Raw genomic sequence first — 22171 nt, 5'->3', positions numbered from 1 at the left:
AAACACAACACTTGTTAGTAATTCTAAGGGTGAAACTTTGCAATACGATGTAGTGGCGACGATAATTCCCAACGTAGTACTTGTTTTCTTTCGTGGAGATTGGTCTGGAATCGGCTGCCAACCTTGGTCGCGTTTGCATAGAGGAATATTAATTTGGAATCCATTGGATGTAGATTTTATGGTGAGACTAATGGAACAACAAACCATCTTTTTGTAGTGTGCTGCTTTACTCAATTGGTTTGGGATTCTACGGCACAATGGTGTAGATGCCAGGTGTTTTTTTTGTTTTTGAAGTCAAAGGCTTATTCGTCGTGCACACACACGCAAGGGGTTCTCAAAATGAAAAAAAAAAGATACTTTATTCAATTATTCAAACCACAATATGGTGCGTATGGAAGAAAAGGAACGATTTGGTATTTAATCGAGATGAGGAGAATATAACTGGTTTAAGCGAAGAAATTAAGCATCTTGGTTTCATTTGGGTTAGGAATCGTTTCAAATTGCATACAGTCACGTGGAAACAATGATGTAATTTTGATTTATGCTGTATGGGACTTTAATGTTTTGATGATGTATTTCCTTTGGTGTGGGCTAACATGCTGTTAGTTCTCTTATTAATAAAAGTTGTTTGTTAGCCGTTCAAAAAAATTCATCATTTGTATAGTGTTTTACAAATGTTTATTGTTTTTTTCCTTAAATTCTTCGAGTTAGTAGCATGAGTGCAATAAATCAACGTCATAAGCCTTACACATCTAAATAAAATAAAAACATAACATTAAAATAACAGGATGCAAAACTATAAGTATTTGCATTTTAAACGCAAACACGCTTTGTTTATAATCATTCGCTTATAGGATATATTAATGTAACAAAATGTCAAGACTTATTCCTTTGACTACGTTGACATAAAACACAACCCAATATCTTATATGTGATAAAATGTATTTGGCATCACGTGTGGAAAAAATACCTGGTTTTATAACTAACAAAATTAAAAGTAAAGTTAGTATGTTTTTATAATTATTATTATTGTAGTTTTTTATGGGTGTGAGGTTAATAAACTCGGGCTAAACCATCTTAATGTATGTTTTTATTTCTGAATGCTTCGCTTGCATTTTAAAGTTGAGAAAATATGTCAACCTGACATACATAAAGCTCGAGTTCAAAGGTGAAAAAAAATCACTTGCAAAACGAATATTGGAGCTTGTAAAGGACCTGGATAGAAATCAACAATCTCATTTTAGGTAGATCAGATCAAAGTAGCAAAATTCAAACATGAGAACCCCAACCAATCACAACTGGCTTAATGTCTAAATACATAATATTAGCTGAGCTTTTTTTTTGTTGGCATCAGAAGAAAAAAGTAAACTCGCTACTGAAACTAACCGCACACATGCTGGTACACGTACTTAAGCAAACATGTTTCAAGTTAATCAACTAATACCTCAACTCAAATGACTTTATATAGTGCATAATTTTTTTGACCTAAAAGTAAACCCTTTGATTCCTGATAAAAGTGAACATTTTATATCAAATATGTGCATCATTTTAACCGCAAAGAGTGTAGCAACTTAACCTAAAACAATTCAAACTTTTAAGGGGGTGATGCTTAGAACAGATGATAACGCAAAGGCTCTATTGATCTTATCGGTTCAGATACATCCAAGGCTTTTACTCTTAGGGGAAGGTAACCTCCCCAAACCCCTTCTTTTCTACCCTAATGGCATCAAACAATTAAACCGTCACGGTCAATTGCAAACAAAAACAGCCAGAGATGACATCTTAACACCCATCACTTAACGGTTATTAGAATTCCAAAATCAATGGTTTGCCAACATAAGGAATGATTATTATATATAATCTGAAGTCCATAAAGAGAAACAAAAGCAACATTTAGTTTTCAAAATATTATCATCCATACAAACATAACTAACACAAAATAAAAATAAAGATCTTACAATCATAACACAGTTGATTGTTAAGCTATATACTCTGCATATAACCGAACGAAATCAACACACCATGCTTATTTGTCCGCCCATCGTCACCAAACCTGGAACAAAAAACAAAGATTAATATACCAAACACATCATCAAAGTACAAACATCTAAAAAGATATGTTTTCAAGTGAACAACGAAAAGATTTACAATAGCTTAGAACGATCCATCCAAGATGGCAGGAAGTTCGCTGAAGCTCCAAAGATCCACCTCATTTCCACCATCTTGAGTAGCATCCGCATTCAGAAACGCATCAACCGAAGAAGCACCCCAGCTCTCTTCGAAAATCGGCATCTGAAACAGCGGTTCCTTAGCAGAAACCATGTTTACAGGATCTTGTTTCAGTTTCTTTGCAGGATTCATGTTAGCCATGAAGCTGACATCATCACTCTCGGAGAAAACAGACGTGATTTCAGGAGTTGCACACCCATATCCTCAACAGTTGCAGGAACGTTAACTTAAGGCTTCGGTTCAAAGTACCCAAATGAACCATTAGAGTCAGCAGTAGTCTTTTTGTTCAGTATCCATAAAACACAAGTAATTCAACTTTTAAAGGTTTGTAAACCAAGTAATTTTATCATTTTGTACAAAAAGCTCCACCAGTTCAACTTTGGTATGTTAAAGTTACTGAAATGAAATTCTTTAAAAAAATTATAATTATAATTATAATTATAAATTAAAATAAAAGGCAAAGTGTCATTTTCGTCCCTGAAGTTTGGCCACTTTTGCAACTTTCTTCCAATGGTTTGTTTTTCGTCCAAAAAGTTTGAAATCTTGCCATTGTCATCACTGAGGGCCAAATTTCGAGGGACGAAAGTTGAAATATATTCCAAACCATAAGGATGAAAACCGCAAGATTTTGAAATGATAAGGACCTAGATGCGATTTGGATGAAAGTCACAAAAGTGGCCAAACTTCAAGGATGAAAATTGTGATTTTCTCTAAAATAAAAATCATCCATGTCATAATAAGAAAGTATGCTGGTTTTTATGGTATTAAAGCGCTACTAAATATAACAATAAAACGAAAAACTGTTTTACCTAGACGTTTTTGAGCTTCTTCCTCATGCAACCTCGTGACCCTTTCCTCCTCAGTCCTGAGATAGTATAACATTTTCCTTTTCATGTCTCTCTCTTCTTTCCGTGCCTTGAGGACTTGGCTAAGTCGTTCTTCCCTCTCTACTCTCAATCTCGCGTACTCGGCCTCTCGCCGCCTCACGACTCTTTCTTCAAACTCCCTCTACACAACGAGTTTATTTACTTCTTTATTTACTTATAACATTAAACATTTAAATAAAAAATAAACAATGAACAGACCTTGTGTTCCATGACCCGGGCAAGTCTATTCTTCTCCTTCACATCTTCATCATGGCGTGATTGGCTCCGTTCAACCTCACGCTGCAGGAAAATTATGACAACATAGTCACAATTAGGTAATTGTCTTGCAATATAGATCAAAGGGCATGTCGATAAAATGAATACATGTTGTTAGAGTTAATGAAGAATTTTCTCCTCGGCTAAACGATTTTGGAACGCAACTTCGATCAAAGGGGACATGTAATCGGCAAGAATACCTGAGATTTTTGTTGTTCACTATATGTCCTAGCTGAAACAGGCGTAGTGATCGAAGGGGACATGTTTGACCCTTGTTTGATCGGAGGAGACCAAGATCGATTCCCGTGGAATATAGACTTAATCTTGGTAACAATAGGGCTTTCAGGATGTAGAAGAGGACTTCTTTCACCATCATAAGGAGTCTTCTCTTTAAATCTTACACCTTTAACAACCCGTGATGAGGATGAGGTACCGCCTTTAGATGCATCTAATTGAGCATGTCTTGTTGGTATTTTGAGCGGCAAATCTGAACGACATGTGTGTTTTTTTCAGAATTTTTAACCTCATTTGTGGATTCCTTCACACTGTTATCAACCTGCAGACCGATCAAATCATGAAAAGATCGCATAATTTATAGACTTTTTGTGAATTTATGGCTAGGCTGCCTTTTTATACAAACACACTATCCACACACCACTACATGAGTACGTGTCATACGGCCATTTGACGACATGAGGAAACGGTCATATGGGTCATATGAAGTGGTGGTCGCCAAATCTTGCAGCCCGTATGATGTGTTTGACTGACAAAGATATGACTGATGTGACGATTGACGCCCTATGACCATTTTTCACCCAGAGTTATATGGCTCGTATGATGTGATAGACACGCTAGTGTACATTATCAAAGTGATGTTTGTATAGCAACACTATGTATCTAACTATACAACAGAAATTGCGGCATGAATCAAGAAAGTGAGGAAAAAACTCCAAAATCCAGTTATGATAAGATTTATGTGGTGTGGCATCACCAAGCAACAAACTTTGGCTTAATCTACAAATGGGTACACAATTAAACTTCGAGATCACCCAAAATCACAAAACCCACAAACAAAATAAATTTAGCATCAGAAGCAGCAACAGATGTAAACAAAATAAACCCTTCATTCCTCTCGCATCACATCTGCTATTTTTAATCAAAATAAACTTAGAAGACCACCTGGCCAAGAGAAGAGAGATTCCTCTCGCATCACATCTACTATTTTTTTTGACAAAATGCTTCATTTCTTCCAACGACAAGACGATGTGTTATCATTATCAGTCATTTTCTCTAACACAAAGAAATAACAATAATACTTGCAAAAGCAGTCCAGTATCTCTACGGTGTATGTTTTTCCAATTCTGGCAGTTTTAACATGTATAAATGGCTGTGAGATACAGGTTTAGATGCAGATTAATTAACAACACCAATTTAATAAAGCAAAGATAGTGTTCAAAATAATTATATTCCCCCATGACACTTTATCCAAAATTCAAGAACTGGGATACAACAGTAATAAATTACATAGTCAAAACAAAATAAAGTACAAAACTATAAATAATCTAGTCTCGTAGTACCTTGAATGGTTCATTGTCAGTTAGAACGCTATTCCAGGAATATCACGAGCCAAGCTGGGAAACCCTGCAATATCATGAACCTCACATTAGTGTTAAATTATATTACTTAGCTCGCATTCCAAAAGCAGTAAATCTTGTGGTAACATTGAAAACAGATCTGAATAGAAATACAGGGGAAAAGTTGGGTTACCAGAAGCTTGTTGGAGAAGCTGGAACAACCAAAACAATTCCAAACATCACTACGAGGTTCGATCTATACGAAAATGGAGACATTCATCAAAATGCAAACGTCATCGGAACCCTAGAATCTCTGCCATAATACACTAACATTGTCGTTACTGTAGATCCGTTATCAAAATACACTAACCCTAGCATCTCTGCTATACGCACAGCCTATGGGTGTTTGGGGTTTGAATTTTGAAACAATATTAGGTTTCATTGTTTGGGGGTTTGCAATTTGAAATAGTTTCAGGTTTTCAAAGACGGGGTATGTAACTCTCAAAGTTAAAACTAAGTAAATTGATAAGATTAAAGAGGTGTGACTTGATAGGATGTAGTGGTAGCACATGAAATACCTCATAAAGGAGAGACTGCAAAGAAGACCAAAGCTGAGATGATATCCACCACTTTTTAGAGGGACATAGATGTCTTCAACAGCGACGACGGGTTGTGGAGTATGAGAAACCCTAGAAGGAAAATCAAACATCTAAAGATTTGAAGTAGGGTGGGGAAGAGTTCAAACCCTAGATCCAGATCTGGAATCGCCAGAGAGAGAGAGAGGGGGGGGAGCAGGTAAGCGGGCGATTTTGAAATGTTTTGAAATGAACGTGAAACCCTAATATATCCCGTGTGTTTTTAGTAGAAGGGTATAACTGGAAAGTGGTATTTTCTGGTGCTTAAAAGACTTATACACCATGCTTTAAGGGTGTTTTAAGGGAATTTCTTTGACCTTAAGAAATCCTTTGGATATGCTTATTAATATAGTATATATATATATATATATATATATATATAGGGGACCGCTAAAATGAGAACCACCTCGAGTTGTAAGAACCGTGAGAACTACACCGTACGGGGCGAGGTGGACCAATTTTTTTTCATAAACGTAGATGCGTGCATTATAAACACATTTGTAAAAAAATTAAAAAAAATGTCGTGTATGTAGTTTTGAGCACCACAAGTTTGTGTTTACGGGTACTGTAAATCTTAACGGAAATTTTACGGTACCCGTAAACACAAACTTGTGGTGCTCAAAACTACACACGCGACATTTTTTTTTTAAATTTTTTTTACAAATGTGTTTATAATACACGCATCTACGTTTATGAAAAAAAATTGGTCCACCTCGCCCCGGATCAAATAGTTCTCACGGTTCTTACAACTCGAGGTGGTTCTTATTTTAGCACAATTCTATATATATATATATATATATATATATATATATATATATATATATATATATATATATATATATACTAGTCGTTTACCCGCGCGATGCGGCGGGAAACATATCACTTAGGTTGGTGAGTTTAGGGCTATGTATGGGCGGTTCGGTTTTGAGCCATAACCAAAACCAAATTCACGATGCAACGGAAAACACAACACTTGTTAGTAATTCTAAGGGTGAAACTTTGCAATACGATGTAGTGGCGACGATAATTCCCAACGTAGTACTTGTTTTCTTTCGTGGAGATTGGTCTGGAATCGGCTGCCAACCTTGGTCGCGTTTGCATAGAGGAATATTAATTTGGAATCCATTGGATGTAGATTTTATGGTGAGACTAATGGAACAACAAACCATCTTTTTGTAGTGTGCTGCTTTACTCAATTGGTTTGGGATTCTACGGCACAATGGTGTAGATGCCAGGTGTTTTTTTTGTTTTTGAAGTCAAAGGCTTATTCGTCGTGCACACACACGCAAGGGGTTCTCAAAATGAAAAAAAAAAGATACTTTATTCAATTATTCAAACCACAATATGGTGCGTATGGAAGAAAAGGAACGATTTGGTATTTAATCGAGATGAGGAGAATATAACTGGTTTAAGCGAAGAAATTAAGCATCTTGGTTTCATTTGGGTTAGGAATCGTTTCAAATTGCATACAGTCACGTGGAAACAATGATGTAATTTTGATTTATGCTGTATGGGACTTTAATGTTTTGATGATGTATTTCCTTTGGTGTGGGCTAACATGCTGTTAGTTCTCTTATTAATAAAAGTTGTTTGTTAGCCGTTCAAAAAAATTCATCATTTGTATAGTGTTTTACAAATGTTTATTGTTTTTTTCCTTAAATTCTTCGAGTTAGTAGCATGAGTGCAATAAATCAACGTCATAAGCCTTACACATCTAAATAAAATAAAAACATAACATTAAAATAACAGGATGCAAAACTATAAGTATTTGCATTTTAAACGCAAACACGCTTTGTTTATAATCATTCGCTTATAGGATATATTAATGTAACAAAATGTCAAGACTTATTCCTTTGACTACGTTGACATAAAACACAACCCAATATCTTATATGTGATAAAATGTATTTGGCATCACGTGTGGAAAAAATACCTGGTTTTATAACTAACAAAATTAAAAGTAAAGTTAGTATGTTTTTATAATTATTATTATTGTAGTTTTTTATGGGTGTGAGGTTAATAAACTCGGGCTAAACCATCTTAATGTATGTTTTTATTTCTGAATGCTTCGCTTGCATTTTAAAGTTGAGAAAATATGTCAACCTGACATACATAAAGCTCGAGTTCAAAGGTGAAAAAAAATCACTTGCAAAACGAATATTGGAGCTTGTAAAGGACCTGGATAGAAATCAACAATCTCATTTTAGGTAGATCAGATCAAAGTAGCAAAATTCAAACATGAGAACCCCAACCAATCACAACTGGCTTAATGTCTAAATACATAATATTAGCTGAGCTTTTTTTTTGTTGGCATCAGAAGAAAAAAGTAAACTCGCTACTGAAACTAACCGCACACATGCTGGTACACGTACTTAAGCAAACATGTTTCAAGTTAATCAACTAATACCTCAACTCAAATGACTTTATATAGTGCATAATTTTTTTGACCTAAAAGTAAACCCTTTGATTCCTGATAAAAGTGAACATTTTATATCAAATATGTGCATCATTTTAACCGCAAAGAGTGTAGCAACTTAACCTAAAACAATTCAAACTTTTAAGGGGGTGATGCTTAGAACAGATGATAACGCAAAGGCTCTATTGATCTTATCGGTTCAGATACATCCAAGGCTTTTACTCTTAGGGGAAGGTAACCTCCCCAAACCCCTTCTTTTCTACCCTAATGGCATCAAACAATTAAACCGTCACGGTCAATTGCAAACAAAAACAGCCAGAGATGACATCTTAACACCCATCACTTAACGGTTATTAGAATTCCAAAATCAATGGTTTGCCAACATAAGGAATGATTATTATATATAATCTGAAGTCCATAAAGAGAAACAAAAGCAACATTTAGTTTTCAAAATATTATCATCCATACAAACATAACTAACACAAAATAAAAATAAAGATCTTACAATCATAACACAGTTGATTGTTAAGCTATATACTCTGCATATAACCGAACGAAATCAACACACCATGCTTATTTGTCCGCCCATCGTCACCAAACCTGGAACAAAAAACAAAGATTAATATACCAAACACATCATCAAAGTACAAACATCTAAAAAGATATGTTTTCAAGTGAACAACGAAAAGATTTACAATAGCTTAGAACGATCCATCCAAGATGGCAGGAAGTTCGCTGAAGCTCCAAAGATCCACCTCATTTCCACCATCTTGAGTAGCATCCGCATTCAGAAACGCATCAACCGAAGAAGCACCCCAGCTCTCTTCGAAAATCGGCATCTGAAACAGCGGTTCCTTAGCAGAAACCATGTTTACAGGATCTTGTTTCAGTTTCTTTGCAGGATTCATGTTAGCCATGAAGCTGACATCATCACTCTCGGAGAAAACAGACGTGATTTCAGGAGTTGCACACCCATATCCTCAACAGTTGCAGGAACGTTAACTTAAGGCTTCGGTTCAAAGTACCCAAATGAACCATTAGAGTCAGCAGTAGTCTTTTTGTTCAGTATCCATAAAACACAAGTAATTCAACTTTTAAAGGTTTGTAAACCAAGTAATTTTATCATTTTGTACAAAAAGCTCCACCAGTTCAACTTTGGTATGTTAAAGTTACTGAAATGAAATTCTTTAAAAAAATTATAATTATAATTATAATTATAAATTAAAATAAAAGGCAAAGTGTCATTTTCGTCCCTGAAGTTTGGCCACTTTTGCAACTTTCTTCCAATGGTTTGTTTTTCGTCCAAAAAGTTTGAAATCTTGCCATTGTCATCACTGAGGGCCAAATTTCGAGGGACGAAAGTTGAAATATATTCCAAACCATAAGGATGAAAACCGCAAGATTTTGAAATGATAAGGACCTAGATGCGATTTGGATGAAAGTCACAAAAGTGGCCAAACTTCAAGGATGAAAATTGTGATTTTCTCTAAAATAAAAATCATCCATGTCATAATAAGAAAGTATGCTGGTTTTTATGGTATTAAAGCGCTACTAAATATAACAATAAAACGAAAAACTGTTTTACCTAGACGTTTTTGAGCTTCTTCCTCATGCAACCTCGTGACCCTTTCCTCCTCAGTCCTGAGATAGTATAACATTTTCCTTTTCATGTCTCTCTCTTCTTTCCGTGCCTTGAGGACTTGGCTAAGTCGTTCTTCCCTCTCTACTCTCAATCTCGCGTACTCGGCCTCTCGCCGCCTCACGACTCTTTCTTCAAACTCCCTCTACACAACGAGTTTATTTACTTCTTTATTTACTTATAACATTAAACATTTAAATAAAAAATAAACAATGAACAGACCTTGTGTTCCATGACCCGGGCAAGTCTATTCTTCTCCTTCACATCTTCATCATGGCGTGATTGGCTCCGTTCAACCTCACGCTGCAGGAAAATTATGACAACATAGTCACAATTAGGTAATTGTCTTGCAATATAGATCAAAGGGCATGTCGATAAAATGAATACATGTTGTTAGAGTTAATGAAGAATTTTCTCCTCGACTAAACGATTTTGGAACGCAACTTTGATCAAAGGGGACATGTAATCGGCAAGAATACCTGAGATTTTTGTTGTTTACTATATGTCCTAGCTGAAACAGGCGTAGTGATCGAAGGGGACATGTTTGACCCTTGTTTGATCGGAGGAGACCAAGATCGATTCCCGTGGAATATAGACTTAATCTCGGTAACAATAGGGCTTTCAGGATGTAGAAGAGGACTTCTTTCACCATCACAAGGAGTCTTCTCTTTAAATCTTACACCTTTAACAACCCGTGATGAGGATGAGGTACCGCCTTTAGATGCATCTAATTGAGCATGTCTTGTTGGTATTTTGAGCGGCAAATTTGAACGACATGTGTGTTTTTTTCAGAATTTTTAACCTCATTTGTGGATTCCTTCACACTGTTATCAACCTGCAGACCGATCAAATCATGAAAAGATCGCATAATTTATAGACTTTTTGTGAATTTATGGCTAGGCTGCCTTTTTATACAAACACACTATCCACACACCACTACATGAGTACGTGTCATACGGCCATTTGACGACATGAGGAAACGGTCATATGGGTCATATGAAGTGGTGGTCGCCAAATCTTGCAGCCCGTATGATGTGTTTGACTGACAAAGATATGACTGATGTGACGATTGACGCCCTATGACCATTTTTCACCCAGAGTTATATGGCTCGTATGATGTGATAGACACGCTAGTGTACATTATCAAAGTGATGTTTGTATAGCAACACTATGTATCTAACTATACAACAGAAATTGCGGCATGAATCAAGAAAGTGAGGAAAAAACTCCAAAATCCAGTTATGATAAGATTTATGTGGTGTGGCATCACCAAGCAACAAACTTTGGCTTAATCTACAAATGGGTACACAATTAAACTTCGAGATCACCCAAAATCACAAAACCCACAAACAAAATAAATTTAGCATCAGAAGCAGCAACAGATGTAAATAAAATAAACCCTTCATTCCTCTCGCATCACATCTACTATTTTTAATCAAAATAAACTTAGAAGACCACCTGGCCAAGAGAAAAGAGATTCCTCTCGCATCACATCTACTATTTTTTTTGACAAAATGCTTCATTTCTTCCAACGACAAGACGATGTGTTATCATTATCAGTCATTTTCTCTAACACAAAGAAATAACAATAATACTTGCAAAAGCAGTCCAGTATCTCTACGGTGTATGTTTTTCCAATTCTGGCAGTTTTAACATGTATAAATGGCTGTGAGATACAGGTTTAGATGCAGATTAATTAACAACACCAATTTAATAAAGCAAAGATAGTGTTCAAAATAATTATATTCCCCCATGACACTTTATCCAAAATTCAAGAACTGGGATACAACAGTAATAAATTACATAGTCAAAACAAAATAAAGTACAAAACTATAAATAATCTAGTCTCGTAGTACCTTGAATGGTTCATTGTCAGTTAGAACGCTATTCCAGGAATATCACGAGCCAAGCTGGGAAACCCTGCAATATCATGAACCTCACATTAGTGTTAAATTATATTACTTAGCTCACATTCCAAAAGCAGTAAATCTTGTGGTAACATTGAAAACAGATCTGAATAGAAATACAGGGGAAAAGTTGGGTTACCAGAAGCTTGTTGGAGAAGCTGGAACAACCAAAACAATTCCAAACATCACTACGAGGTTCGATCTATACGAAAATGGAGACATTCATCAAAATGCAAACGTCATCGGAACCCTAGAATCTCTGCCATAATACACTAACATTGTCGTTACTGTAGATCCGTTATCAAAATACACTAACCCTAGCATCTCTGCTATACGCACAACCTATGGGTGTTTGGGGTTTGAATTTTGAAACAATATTAGGTTTCATTGTTTGGGGGTTTGCAATTTGAAATAGTTTCAGGTTTTCAAAGACGGGGTATGTAACTCTCAAAGTTAAAACTAAGTAAATTGATAGGATTAAAGAGGTGTGACTTGATAGGATGTAGTGGTAGCACATGAAATACCTCATAAAGGAGAGACTGCAAAGAAGACCAAAGTTGAGATGATATCCACCACTTTTTAGAGGGACATAGATGTCTTCAACAGCGACGACGGGTTGTGGAGTATGAGAAACCCTAGAAGGAAAATCAAACATCTAAAGATTTGAAGTAGGGTGGGGAAGAGTTCAAACCCTAGATCCAGATCTGGAATCGCCAGAGAGAGAGAGAGAGAGAGGGGGAGCAGGTAAGCGGGCGATTTTGAAATGTTTTGAAATGAACGTGAAACCCTAATATATCCCGTGTGTTTTTAGTAGAAGGGTATAACTGGAAAGTGGTATTTTCTGGTGCTTAAAAGACTTATACATCATGCTTTAAGGGTGTTTTAAGGGAATTTCTTTGATCTTAAGAAATCCTTTGGATATGCTTATTAATATAGTATAGATAATATAATTATCATTATCATTTGTGTACAACTACGTTATACTACTCCGAAATTTAGGAAAACAATTAAGAATGAAATATATGAGTTTACCTGGGAACAAAGGGGTGTATGGCAAGGAGTTAGTGGCCCACTTCCACCAACATAGCCTTTTTATTATAGTTATATAATGTATACTTGTTACACATACATATGCCCACATGCTAACTTGATACGAGGTAAAGTTCAAGGACCCCTTTTAACAGTTATTTCTATTGTTTGTTCAAGCGCGCTAGAAGTTAGAACCGGTCTAACCCAACTACCTAGTAAGCCTCGGCTAATAATTGTATCAACATGAGTACATTGATACATATATATTATAAGTTTCAATAAAAAGAAAAAAGTCACATTCCTGTTTAGTTCGAATTCATATTTATGACTCACCCTTCCTGTTTAGTTCAAATTCATATATACGACTCACCCAATTGCCAAAGCTAAAAAACGGGGCCATACTAAAGTTGGTTTGAATTTCGGTTGATTATTATTACTAGGTTAGAAACCTGTGTATTACACGGGGTTGTACATTAAAAACACTATAATTCAATTTTTTTTACCAAACATCTCATCACCGAAATTACATATTGTTACCAAACATTTTATCACCAAAATTACATATTATTACATGTAATATAGTAAAATAAAAGATATAATAATATATCATAAAATTTAAATGCCTATTTATATAAAATGCAATATATAGCTGACTAAACTCATCAAGAAGCAATCTTTTATAACCCCATGTGAAAAAAAAAACTTTTTTACTTATAAATTATGTTTCTAAAAGTATATTTTTGAAAAACAATCAAATAAAATTTAAAAAAAAGTATAAAAGTATACATTCACCTATTTTTCAAGCACCCCATTTGCATTTTTTTAATTATTTTATTAGTCTCAAGTATACCTATAATATTACCGAGTTAAACTATACAACTTTTGGTGTACATTTGACGAGGTTTTGTTTTTTTAAAAGGGTGTAGTTGGCAAAATTATTTACCAAAATGACTTGTTTCAAAAGTATTTATCAAAATGGGTTCTTTTATAAAAAAAAATAAAGAAATACGAAAAAATCCCCTAACCATCCTATCTTCTTCCTTGTTAAATATGGGGACTCCATGGTTATCGCCACCAAATCACTACAACCTTTTGAAAAAAAAAAACTCTACATATGTTGTTTTTTAACAACGAATATCTTGTTTATCGTAAGACTTGAACTCAATATCTGACACTTAAGTGATCAAGATTGTAATGAACTAATGATTTTTCAACTAAGAGTGTTACTACAATACTTGTATGCATCATAATACCTTGAGATACGCATTTAAAGATATGCATAATTGAATTTGGGTAATTACAACTGATTTATAATTTACTTGCAGTAAATGCATTAATTAAATCTAAATGTTGACCACGTTTACAAAATACCTAAATTTTTTGAAGAAAAAACATTTCTTACTAAAATTTTAAAAACAATTAAATCATTCAATCAATCATCAATTATTAATTATTATTATTAATTTATTATTTATTAATTAAGAATAAATAAAATGGTTAATAAAATGTAGGAATACTCACAACATGACACGTGTCAAAAATAGTCCTAATAAATGACAAGTGGCAATAATTAAAGAATGAAGCCTAAAAATCATCCATGTGTACTTTATTTTTATTTATTAGTATAGAGATTATTATTATTATTATTATTATTATTATTATTATTATTATTATTATTTATGTATTTTAAACAATTATGACCCTAATGGCCTAATTGGTTTCTAAGACTAGTCCCACCACTAAATCAATACAACCATGCATTTAATTACTTGTAAGAAACGTTAGTTTAAAAGAGCACATATGAGACTTGAGCCGTCGTAAAAGCTAAAAACGGCCAATCCCGTTAAGATTGGTTGAACTTTTGGGTTTTTGTTCTTTTTTTTTTTAACGGGTAGAGGTGAAAAAAAAAAAAAAACATTATTAGACTAGTCACATTAGTGACCTTCGGGGAGGTTGGTTGACATATGACATAATTACATTGATTTCCTTAAAATAGAAAAAAGAAAAAATAAATTAAAGGGAACGACCTGGTCATTCGAATGATCTAGGTCATGACCCAAAGAATCTCAATTTTGTTCAACAACCAAGCAACTTTTCCTAATTTCATTGTTACTCTATTTTAATTTTCTTTTTTATTTTATTTCTTTCCCCTAAATGATTAATTATCCAAATAACTTGTAATACTTAATCTTAAAAAAAAAAAACTATATACACAGCATTAGTTAGTTTTTTGTTGAACATCTTGTTATAAATTTTATTAAAAACCGATGTTCATTCTAGAAAATAGTATTTTTACAAAATAAATAATGATAACTTAAATTTTTTTATTTTTAGATTTAACATAAATAACTTTTATTTGTTTCGAGATACTTAGTTATTTTTAATATTAATATTTTTTTAAAACAAGAAAAAATAAGCATATGATATATTAAATTAGTAAAAACTTAGGTTGAGTTGGGTTGGGTTGTAAAAAATTGATTAAGGTTGGGTTGCATATGTGGAAGAAAAAGATAATATTTTTTTAATGAAAGATTGAGTTGGGATGGGTCATGAATAGTCTTAAACCCAACCCAAAAAAATCTAAAACCGGGTATTAAAAAAAGGGGTTTTCTAATGTCACACCCCCAGTCTATCTGCACACTTTTTCAATTCAATACGCATCGTATAGGCCTATACGATGCGTATTGAATTAAAGTAAAAAACATGGCAGACTGACATGTGCAGGTTATGTCTGGCGGCGGGCTTGATACGCATTGTATAGGCCTATACGATGCGTATCAGGCCACTGTTTTTTTGAATTTATTTTTTGTTGTGTTGTGTCGAAGGCGAACCCGAGAAACGAAAGGGATTTCGAGCAGTTGGTCGATGATATGATTGATAAAGATCTTGACACAATTATTTCCATTTTCAAGTATTATTAAAACCATTCAAGCCAACCAGTCTACAATGTGGTTCCCAATTTGCGGAACATAATCCCAGATTGTCTAAAGAAACGCTTTTATCATGTGTCATGTGGTAAACAAATACCAAGGGTGTATACAGATCTCTATTCGGTCATCTTTCCAAGCTTTTACACACGAATATGTGGTTCCCAATTTGCGGAACATAATCCCCGATTGTCTAAAGAAGCGCTTTTATCATGTGTCATATTAGATGTGTTATGGTGAGATTTTTCAAGTCACAGATCCGACAATAGGGCCCACGGATCTTATGCCCACCCGAGACCGACCTCTGGATCACACATGATAAAAGCGCTTCTTTAGACAATCTGGGATTATGTTCCGTTTCTTCAAGATTTACGTCTGATGTCCAAGTTTGATCACATTTGACTTCATCTGCGGCAGTCCAATGACTTTCTTGAGTCACAGATCCGACAATAGGGCCCACTGATCTTATGCCCACCCGAGACCGACCTCTGGATCACACATGATAAAAGTGCTTCTTTAGACAATCTGGGATTATGTTCCGTTTCTTCAAGATTTACGTCTGATGTCCAAGTTTGATCACATTTGACTTCATCTACGGTAGTCCAATGACTTTCTTGGTTCAATTACATCTTCAATCGAGACCGCATTATTAATTATAATGAAGCAATGAAGATTGAATGTGGAAACGTTCCGTATTTTCTCCTTTTATAATTCTCGAAGAATCTCGTAACTACCGATATCTCATCCTTCTGTTGTTCAGTACTTCCGAGACGATTTAAGTGAGTCCTATGAAGCAAGTGTCTGTCTATTCAATTTAGAGGAATCATTGCATTACATCCCCGTTGAAAACAAATTGTGTCTGTCTGAACCAACTGAAATCCACAAATTTCCAACAATTAACTGGACATTGTTAAAAGGGAAAATCTAATCGAACACCTGATTGAGAGAAACTTCTTTGAGCTAACTGCCGATATCTCATCCTTCTGGTGTTCAGTACTTCCGAGACGATTCAAGTGAGTCCTATGAAGCAAGTGTCTGTCTACAAATTCCAACAAATTGTGGGTTAATAGATTCCGAAGGTGTTATTTCAGTTATTTTTGTTGATTCAGTACTTCAAGGCATGCCTGTTTGATTCAGTATTTCAGTTATTTCTGTTGATTCAGTACTTCAAGGTGTGTACGTTAAATACCGTTCACCGCTTTTTTAGTTGCTTCTCTTGTTAAATGAGACATTTCATAGAGAACAAGTTCACAGCAGAATGAAATTTTATTGAAAACTTCTAAAAATGTTAAGTGTTTGAGGAATGCCTGTTTGATTCAAGTAAGTCCTATGAAGAAGTGTCTGTCTATTCAATTGAGAGGAATCATTGCATTACATCCTCGTTGAAAACAAATTGTATCTGTCTGAACCAACCGAAATCCACAAATTTCCAACAATTAACAGGACCTTGTTAAAAAGGAAAATCTAATGGAACACCTGATTGAGAGAAACTTCTTCGAGCTAACTGCCGATATCTTATCCTTCTTTGAGAGGAAAGATGACCGAATAGAGATTTGAACCAACCGAAATCCACAAATTCCAACAAATTGTATCTAACGCAAGGATCTTCGAATTAGTTGCTTCTCTTGTTAAGTTTCTGAACCAAACGCTTTTTTAGTTGCTTCTCTTGTTAAGTTTCTGAACCAACCGAAATCCACAAATTCAAGTGAGTCCTATGAAGCAAGTGTCTGTCTATTCAATGAGAGGAATCATTGCATTACATCCCTGTTGAAAACAAGTGATTGTAATGATGGAACCCTTGATTTCAAAAACATTTTTGAAAAATTTATAGTTCAATACATATCGTATAGGCCTATACGATGCGTATTAATCGATGATTTTATTGAAATACCCCTGGTTTTTTGATAAATTCAGGGGTATTTTTGAGAAAATTCAAAGTTTAATACGAATCGTATAGGGCTATACGATTCGTATTAAGCTGATATACGATACAATATATGCCTATACGATCGTATATGGCATTATTTCAAATTTAGTGTTATCGTGTTTCCCTCGGTTCGACGCGTATACGTCTCGTTTTTTGCCAAACATTCGCATATTTTGTCGTTTTATTACATATACCTTCAACATAAATCGTTTCGTTGTCGTTCGGTTGCGTGCGAATATCGTATTCTATGATTACCTACAGTTTTGTTTGAAATCCACTTGTACTCCATAGTGCCGTATTATATGTATACGTGTGTGGAAATATCGTTAGTCGCGTACTTTGACGTATTTTTGCGTATTTTGACGTATTCTAACATATTGCTGCGTATTTAATAGTATTTTTGACGTATTTGAGCGTATTCTAACGTATTTTAGCTAATTTTAACCTATTTTAGGGTATTTTTACGTATTTTAACGTATTTTAGCGTATTTTAACGTATTTTAGCATATTTTAACGTATTTTAACGTAAGTTAGCGTATTTTAACATAAGTTAGCGTATTTTAGCGTATTTTACGTATTTTAACGTATTTTAGGGTATTTTAGCGTATTTTAACGTATTGTAACGTATTTTAGTTGGTTTCGAATATACCCAACGTATTTTAGTTGGTTTCGAATATACCCAAAGTTGTCAAATTCGTTGCGTGCATTCATATTTGAGAAACATTTATTCAGTTATTTCTGTTGATCCACAAATTCCAACAAAGTTATTATTCACTGTGGTGGATTCAAGCATAAAGTTAGAAATCGGTGGTATTGAACCAACATTTCCTTCAAACATTCTAAACCCTACAAGGATGTTGGGAATTAAACGCATGTACGTGACAAAACAAGGATCGTTCTAATAGATTAAAGAGAATAAACCAAGTACAAAATCATCTGCGTTCTGAATCTGAATCTGAATGTTAACTTTGACTCATAAACCCTTGAATCCCAACGATTCTATGATGATATCAGCATTGTTTATCACCCTGTGTGAGCATTGGAAGCCCGACTGTGACAACCCAAGCTTTCAAGGTCTTTCCTCGACACGTCATTGTTTCACAGCTGTGCTTTCATAGTTTGTTTTGATCTGTTTGCATTGTAATTGTGCACACTCGTTATATAATTGATATGTTGTGTCGTTGTTTGGGTAGTAGTGGGTAACTTCTGAATTGTTTAAGAATACTAAACTTCATTTGACAAAAATATATAATAATAAATGAAACAAACAGTGTTTCGCCACCATGAAGAGTTTCGCCAGCATGAAGCCCGACGAAACAGGTGTTTCGTCATTGTGGGCAGGTTTCGTCGAGCATGGGCCTCAGTCCAGTTCAATTCGTGGCCCAGGTCTCATGTGTTTTATATTCATTACACTTAGACGTAAAACAGAAAACCCTAGTTCTCTCTTCTTCTCTCTACAAACTGACGACAACCTTACATCCACCCGAAGCTTTTCCCCTCTCACCGATTCAAGTACCGTCATTCTTTTGCGATTCTCCGGTGAATGCGAACACTTGTTTAATAGTTGTTGCTTGATCTAGGTTTTGTACCAACTGTTGATTAACATGGAGATCTTGTTAATGATGTGATTATGTGTATGAGATCCTGTTAATAATATGATTACGTGTATGATAATTAATCAGTGAATTCGGACTCGTGGGTTAGGGATGCGTAGGGTTATAAATCGGTTGTGATGAAGGGATTGCCAAGTGGGTGAGCAATCTGACTTCTCTACACGATGATCATATGTTAATTACTCTTTTCTGAAACAGTAGATGATTAGGGTTCATGTTTTGATCTATGATTTCATGTAAATTGTTGTTGATTTCTGTTAATGATATGTGGGTAGACGAGCGATTGTTTGGCATAACTGGTTGTGTTTGAGGTTAAGTCTTGTCAACTGTTGCACATGTCGACGAAACACCTTAAGTTGTCACACCCCGACCACGTAAAACAACAAAACGTGGCGAAAACGTCGGGGAGTGTTGTAACAGAATCATTGTTTCATAACACATGGAAAATTGAAATGTTGTTTTATTGATTTAAGAGTTACAATGTCTTAACCAACAAAGAAGTATAAAAAAATTTAACTAGTCTTGCATCTTTTAATGTCACTAAGGCCTCGTCCAATCCTATGTGAGCATGCATCAATATCATCATCAAATATCATCAACTATTGTACCTGAAACACATGTGAAAATACATCAGCATAAAAATTCCGGAGAGTACATAGGCTTTGTGAAAATAGGATTCATGACTTAGGTTTAAGAAAATGTTTAATGAAAACTTGTCATGAATCTAGTTTAAGTGCTTGCTTTTATAAAATGTTTGAAAAGCGATAATAAGGTAGATGATATGTAAAAGAAAGGTTAAATGAATAACCAAGTAAAAATGAGTTTGTATAAAATAAGTTGTTTGTAAAATAATGTCTTGTGAAAAATATGTTATATGTCTAAACTGAAAATGATTTAAACAACGCTGCGATATGTAATATCATACAAACACTTATATATAGGAAGTACCAGTGGCGTATCCACCATGCTTGTATCATATTACACACGCCTCGTTACTTAAATCACTTTACCCAAACAAACCACCAATGTAAAAATGTCGATGTTTAAACCAATTGCCAAATGTATTAAATAATATGTCAAATGTTTATGTGACAAATGTAAATCATGTAATGTATAACCAATGTGATATGTATGGCTAGTGAGATGCATCAACTAATCCATAGGTGAAAATGCACAAAATAAAGTATTGAAGTAAAACTTGGTTTAAATCAAAGTTATGTTTTGTGGAAATGCATGTTGTACTGATACAAACATCTATGCGGTGTTGTGAAAATTCCATACATTCAAGCCTTGCGACTGTAGAATAAACCCTAGCACAAAGTCTAAGGTCCACCTAGAAATGTATTCGGATTCGGTCATTCCTTCCACCCAAACAAACCTAGGATTTCAGGAATGGGAGTTGTCAAGTCCTATGGTACCACTACCTACTACCGAGCGGCGTGATCAATGTTAATGAATGTACATTGTCCCATTTAAACAAACCAAATGTCATACCAAAATGTAAGCATGTGATGTGATGTGAATGTACTAAGTCTGAACAAAATGAACATACATAGCATGTGATGTGACGTAAAACCATGTACTAGTATGATGAACATACATAGCATGTAAAGGTAATGCAAATCAAATGTACTAAGTATGCAACAAAGGACATACATAGCAAAAACATAATGAAATCATGTACTAATAGTGTACTAATGAACATAGCAAATATATGATATGAAAACATGGAAAGCATGAAAGTAACAAGTAGGCACATGTGTTTCACCCCAAAATGTTTGGAAAACAGTAAAAGAGGGGACTATGTACTCACTTGAGGGTGCTTAGAAGTCTTGAACAACAACCGAGCAAAGCTAGAAGGATCACAGAATCAAACGGCACCCTATATAGATAACTACATAAATAACCGGACCTAAATCGGGAGATCGGATAGTATGAGGTTTCGTAACCCAAATGTGTATTGGAACTCATATGAAATGGTTAAACAAAGCCCACATACTAAAATGAATCCTAACCTATGTGCTTACGACCCATTACGACCCGTTTAGGTAGCTTATGCTACTTTAACGCGTCGTTCGCGTAAAACACGTTCAGACCGCCTAACTAGCCCTATGACAATACATGTTTAATATTGTTGCTAAATCAGTTTAGATGTCAAAAATTAAGTTACATATGCTGAAAATGAATTTATGCGTAAAAAGGGTATTTTGGTAATTTTCCTAAGGCATATAAACTACCTATCATATAACTACTTAAACGACATGACCATAAGGTATAACCTCGGAAGGTTATTCCATATACAAATATGGTCACCTAAAGTGTTTGGTCGGATCCTAATGATCGACCAAATGGGTCGGGTTCGAAAGCATAAGCGATTGTTTAGATCGCTTACCTTTACGACCCTAAATAAGCACAAATCTAAAAGTGACGAGCTAAACATGCTAGAACATGTTTAGTAAAGTTAGAAAACAGGTTTGGTATTAAAACAAACGATTTTAATACCCTAGAGTAGTTTGGTTACAAAATACGCGAGAAAACGCATTTTGGCCGAAACTACGACTCGTCACTGAGCCTAGATAACGTGGAAATCAGTAGGTATAGTCACTAGGGACTACAACCATCGTGATTACGCTCACGTTATGAAGTTTAAACGAACTTCGCGTTGACCATAAACTGGTCAATGCAGAAAGTCAAATGCAGTTTGACTTTAACGCTAAAAACGAATGAAAAGCGCGAAAGGATACTTACAAAGGGTCCCCGCAAGATTGATTCTCCAAGTATTCTCAGGTATGAGGTGATGAAACACCCCAACTTAGAGAAATCTCAGAAATCAAGTGGGTTGAGAATGAAAGGGGTGGGGTATTTATAGGAAAACCAAGACCGTTAGGATCGTTCATCGTAAAACGAGTTTCGATCTCAACCGTACATGTGCACCCATGGTTTTATAATACCATGGGCACCTAAAAATGGCCCATAGAATGCTGAACTACCATTTGCAAGTGGCCAAATCAGTTGGAACAAGCTGGAAACAGCTGGAAAACATGTTTTTGCATGTCTGATACTTTTAGGCGCCCCGCGTAAGACCCAAGGAAGGTCTACGCGCCCCGCCTAGACTCCACAGATCAGCAACAAGT

General features: G+C 35.0%; 2 protein-coding genes across 15 annotated transcripts; both read right to left on the bottom strand.

Moving 5' to 3' along the window:
- Window positions 1-1874: 1874 nt before the first annotated feature.
- Window positions 1875-5747, bottom strand: LOC110885008 (eukaryotic translation initiation factor 3 subunit A-like). 8 transcript variants are annotated; one of them, XR_004870327.1, is made up of 7 exons: window positions 5139-5747; window positions 4949-5012; window positions 3572-3927; window positions 3315-3395; window positions 3039-3237; window positions 2149-2507; window positions 1875-2053 (listed from the first exon to the last, which is right to left on the bottom strand). XR_004870327.1 is itself a non-coding variant. In XM_035978985.1 (6 exons), exons 3-6 carry the CDS (start codon window positions 3632-3634, stop codon window positions 2452-2454), a joined length of 354 nt encoding a protein of 117 aa, XP_035834878.1. In that variant the 5' UTR covers window positions 3635-3927; window positions 4949-5012; window positions 5139-5747; the 3' UTR covers window positions 2133-2451. The 8 variants fall into 8 exon arrangements, 3 of the variants coding, with proteins under 3 accessions (XP_035834878.1, XP_021988390.1, XP_035834877.1); XR_004870324.1 differs by having other exon boundaries at window positions 2149-2462; XM_035978985.1 differs by lacking the exon at window positions 1875-2053 and having other exon boundaries at window positions 2133-2462.
- Window positions 5748-8416: 2669 nt separating this feature from the next.
- On the bottom strand, window positions 8417-12292 carry LOC110881620 (eukaryotic translation initiation factor 3 subunit A-like). 7 transcript variants are annotated; one of them, XR_004870335.1, is made up of 8 exons: window positions 12066-12292; window positions 11681-11800; window positions 11491-11554; window positions 10114-10469; window positions 9857-9937; window positions 9581-9779; window positions 8691-9004; window positions 8417-8595 (listed from the first exon to the last, which is right to left on the bottom strand). XR_004870335.1 is itself a non-coding variant. In XM_035978990.1 (6 exons), the coding sequence occupies exons 3-6, from the start codon at window positions 10174-10176 to the stop codon at window positions 8994-8996; spliced, it is 354 nt and encodes a 117-aa protein (XP_035834883.1). In that variant the 5' UTR covers window positions 10177-10469; window positions 11491-11554; window positions 11681-12292; the 3' UTR covers window positions 8675-8993. The 7 variants fall into 7 exon arrangements, 3 of the variants coding, with proteins under 3 accessions (XP_035834883.1, XP_035834881.1, XP_035834882.1); XR_004870336.1 differs by having other exon boundaries at window positions 11681-11743; XR_004870334.1 differs by having other exon boundaries at window positions 8691-9049; window positions 11681-12292.
- Window positions 12293-22171: the final 9879 nt, after the last annotated feature.

The sequence above is a fragment of the Helianthus annuus genome, chromosome 10, assembly GCF_002127325.2.
Source record: "Helianthus annuus cultivar XRQ/B chromosome 10, HanXRQr2.0-SUNRISE, whole genome shotgun sequence".
Taxonomy (NCBI): Eukaryota; Viridiplantae; Streptophyta; class Magnoliopsida; order Asterales; family Asteraceae; genus Helianthus; species Helianthus annuus.
Note: the sequence above shows the minus strand (reverse complement) of the source record. Positions and strands in the feature narration are given on the sequence as shown.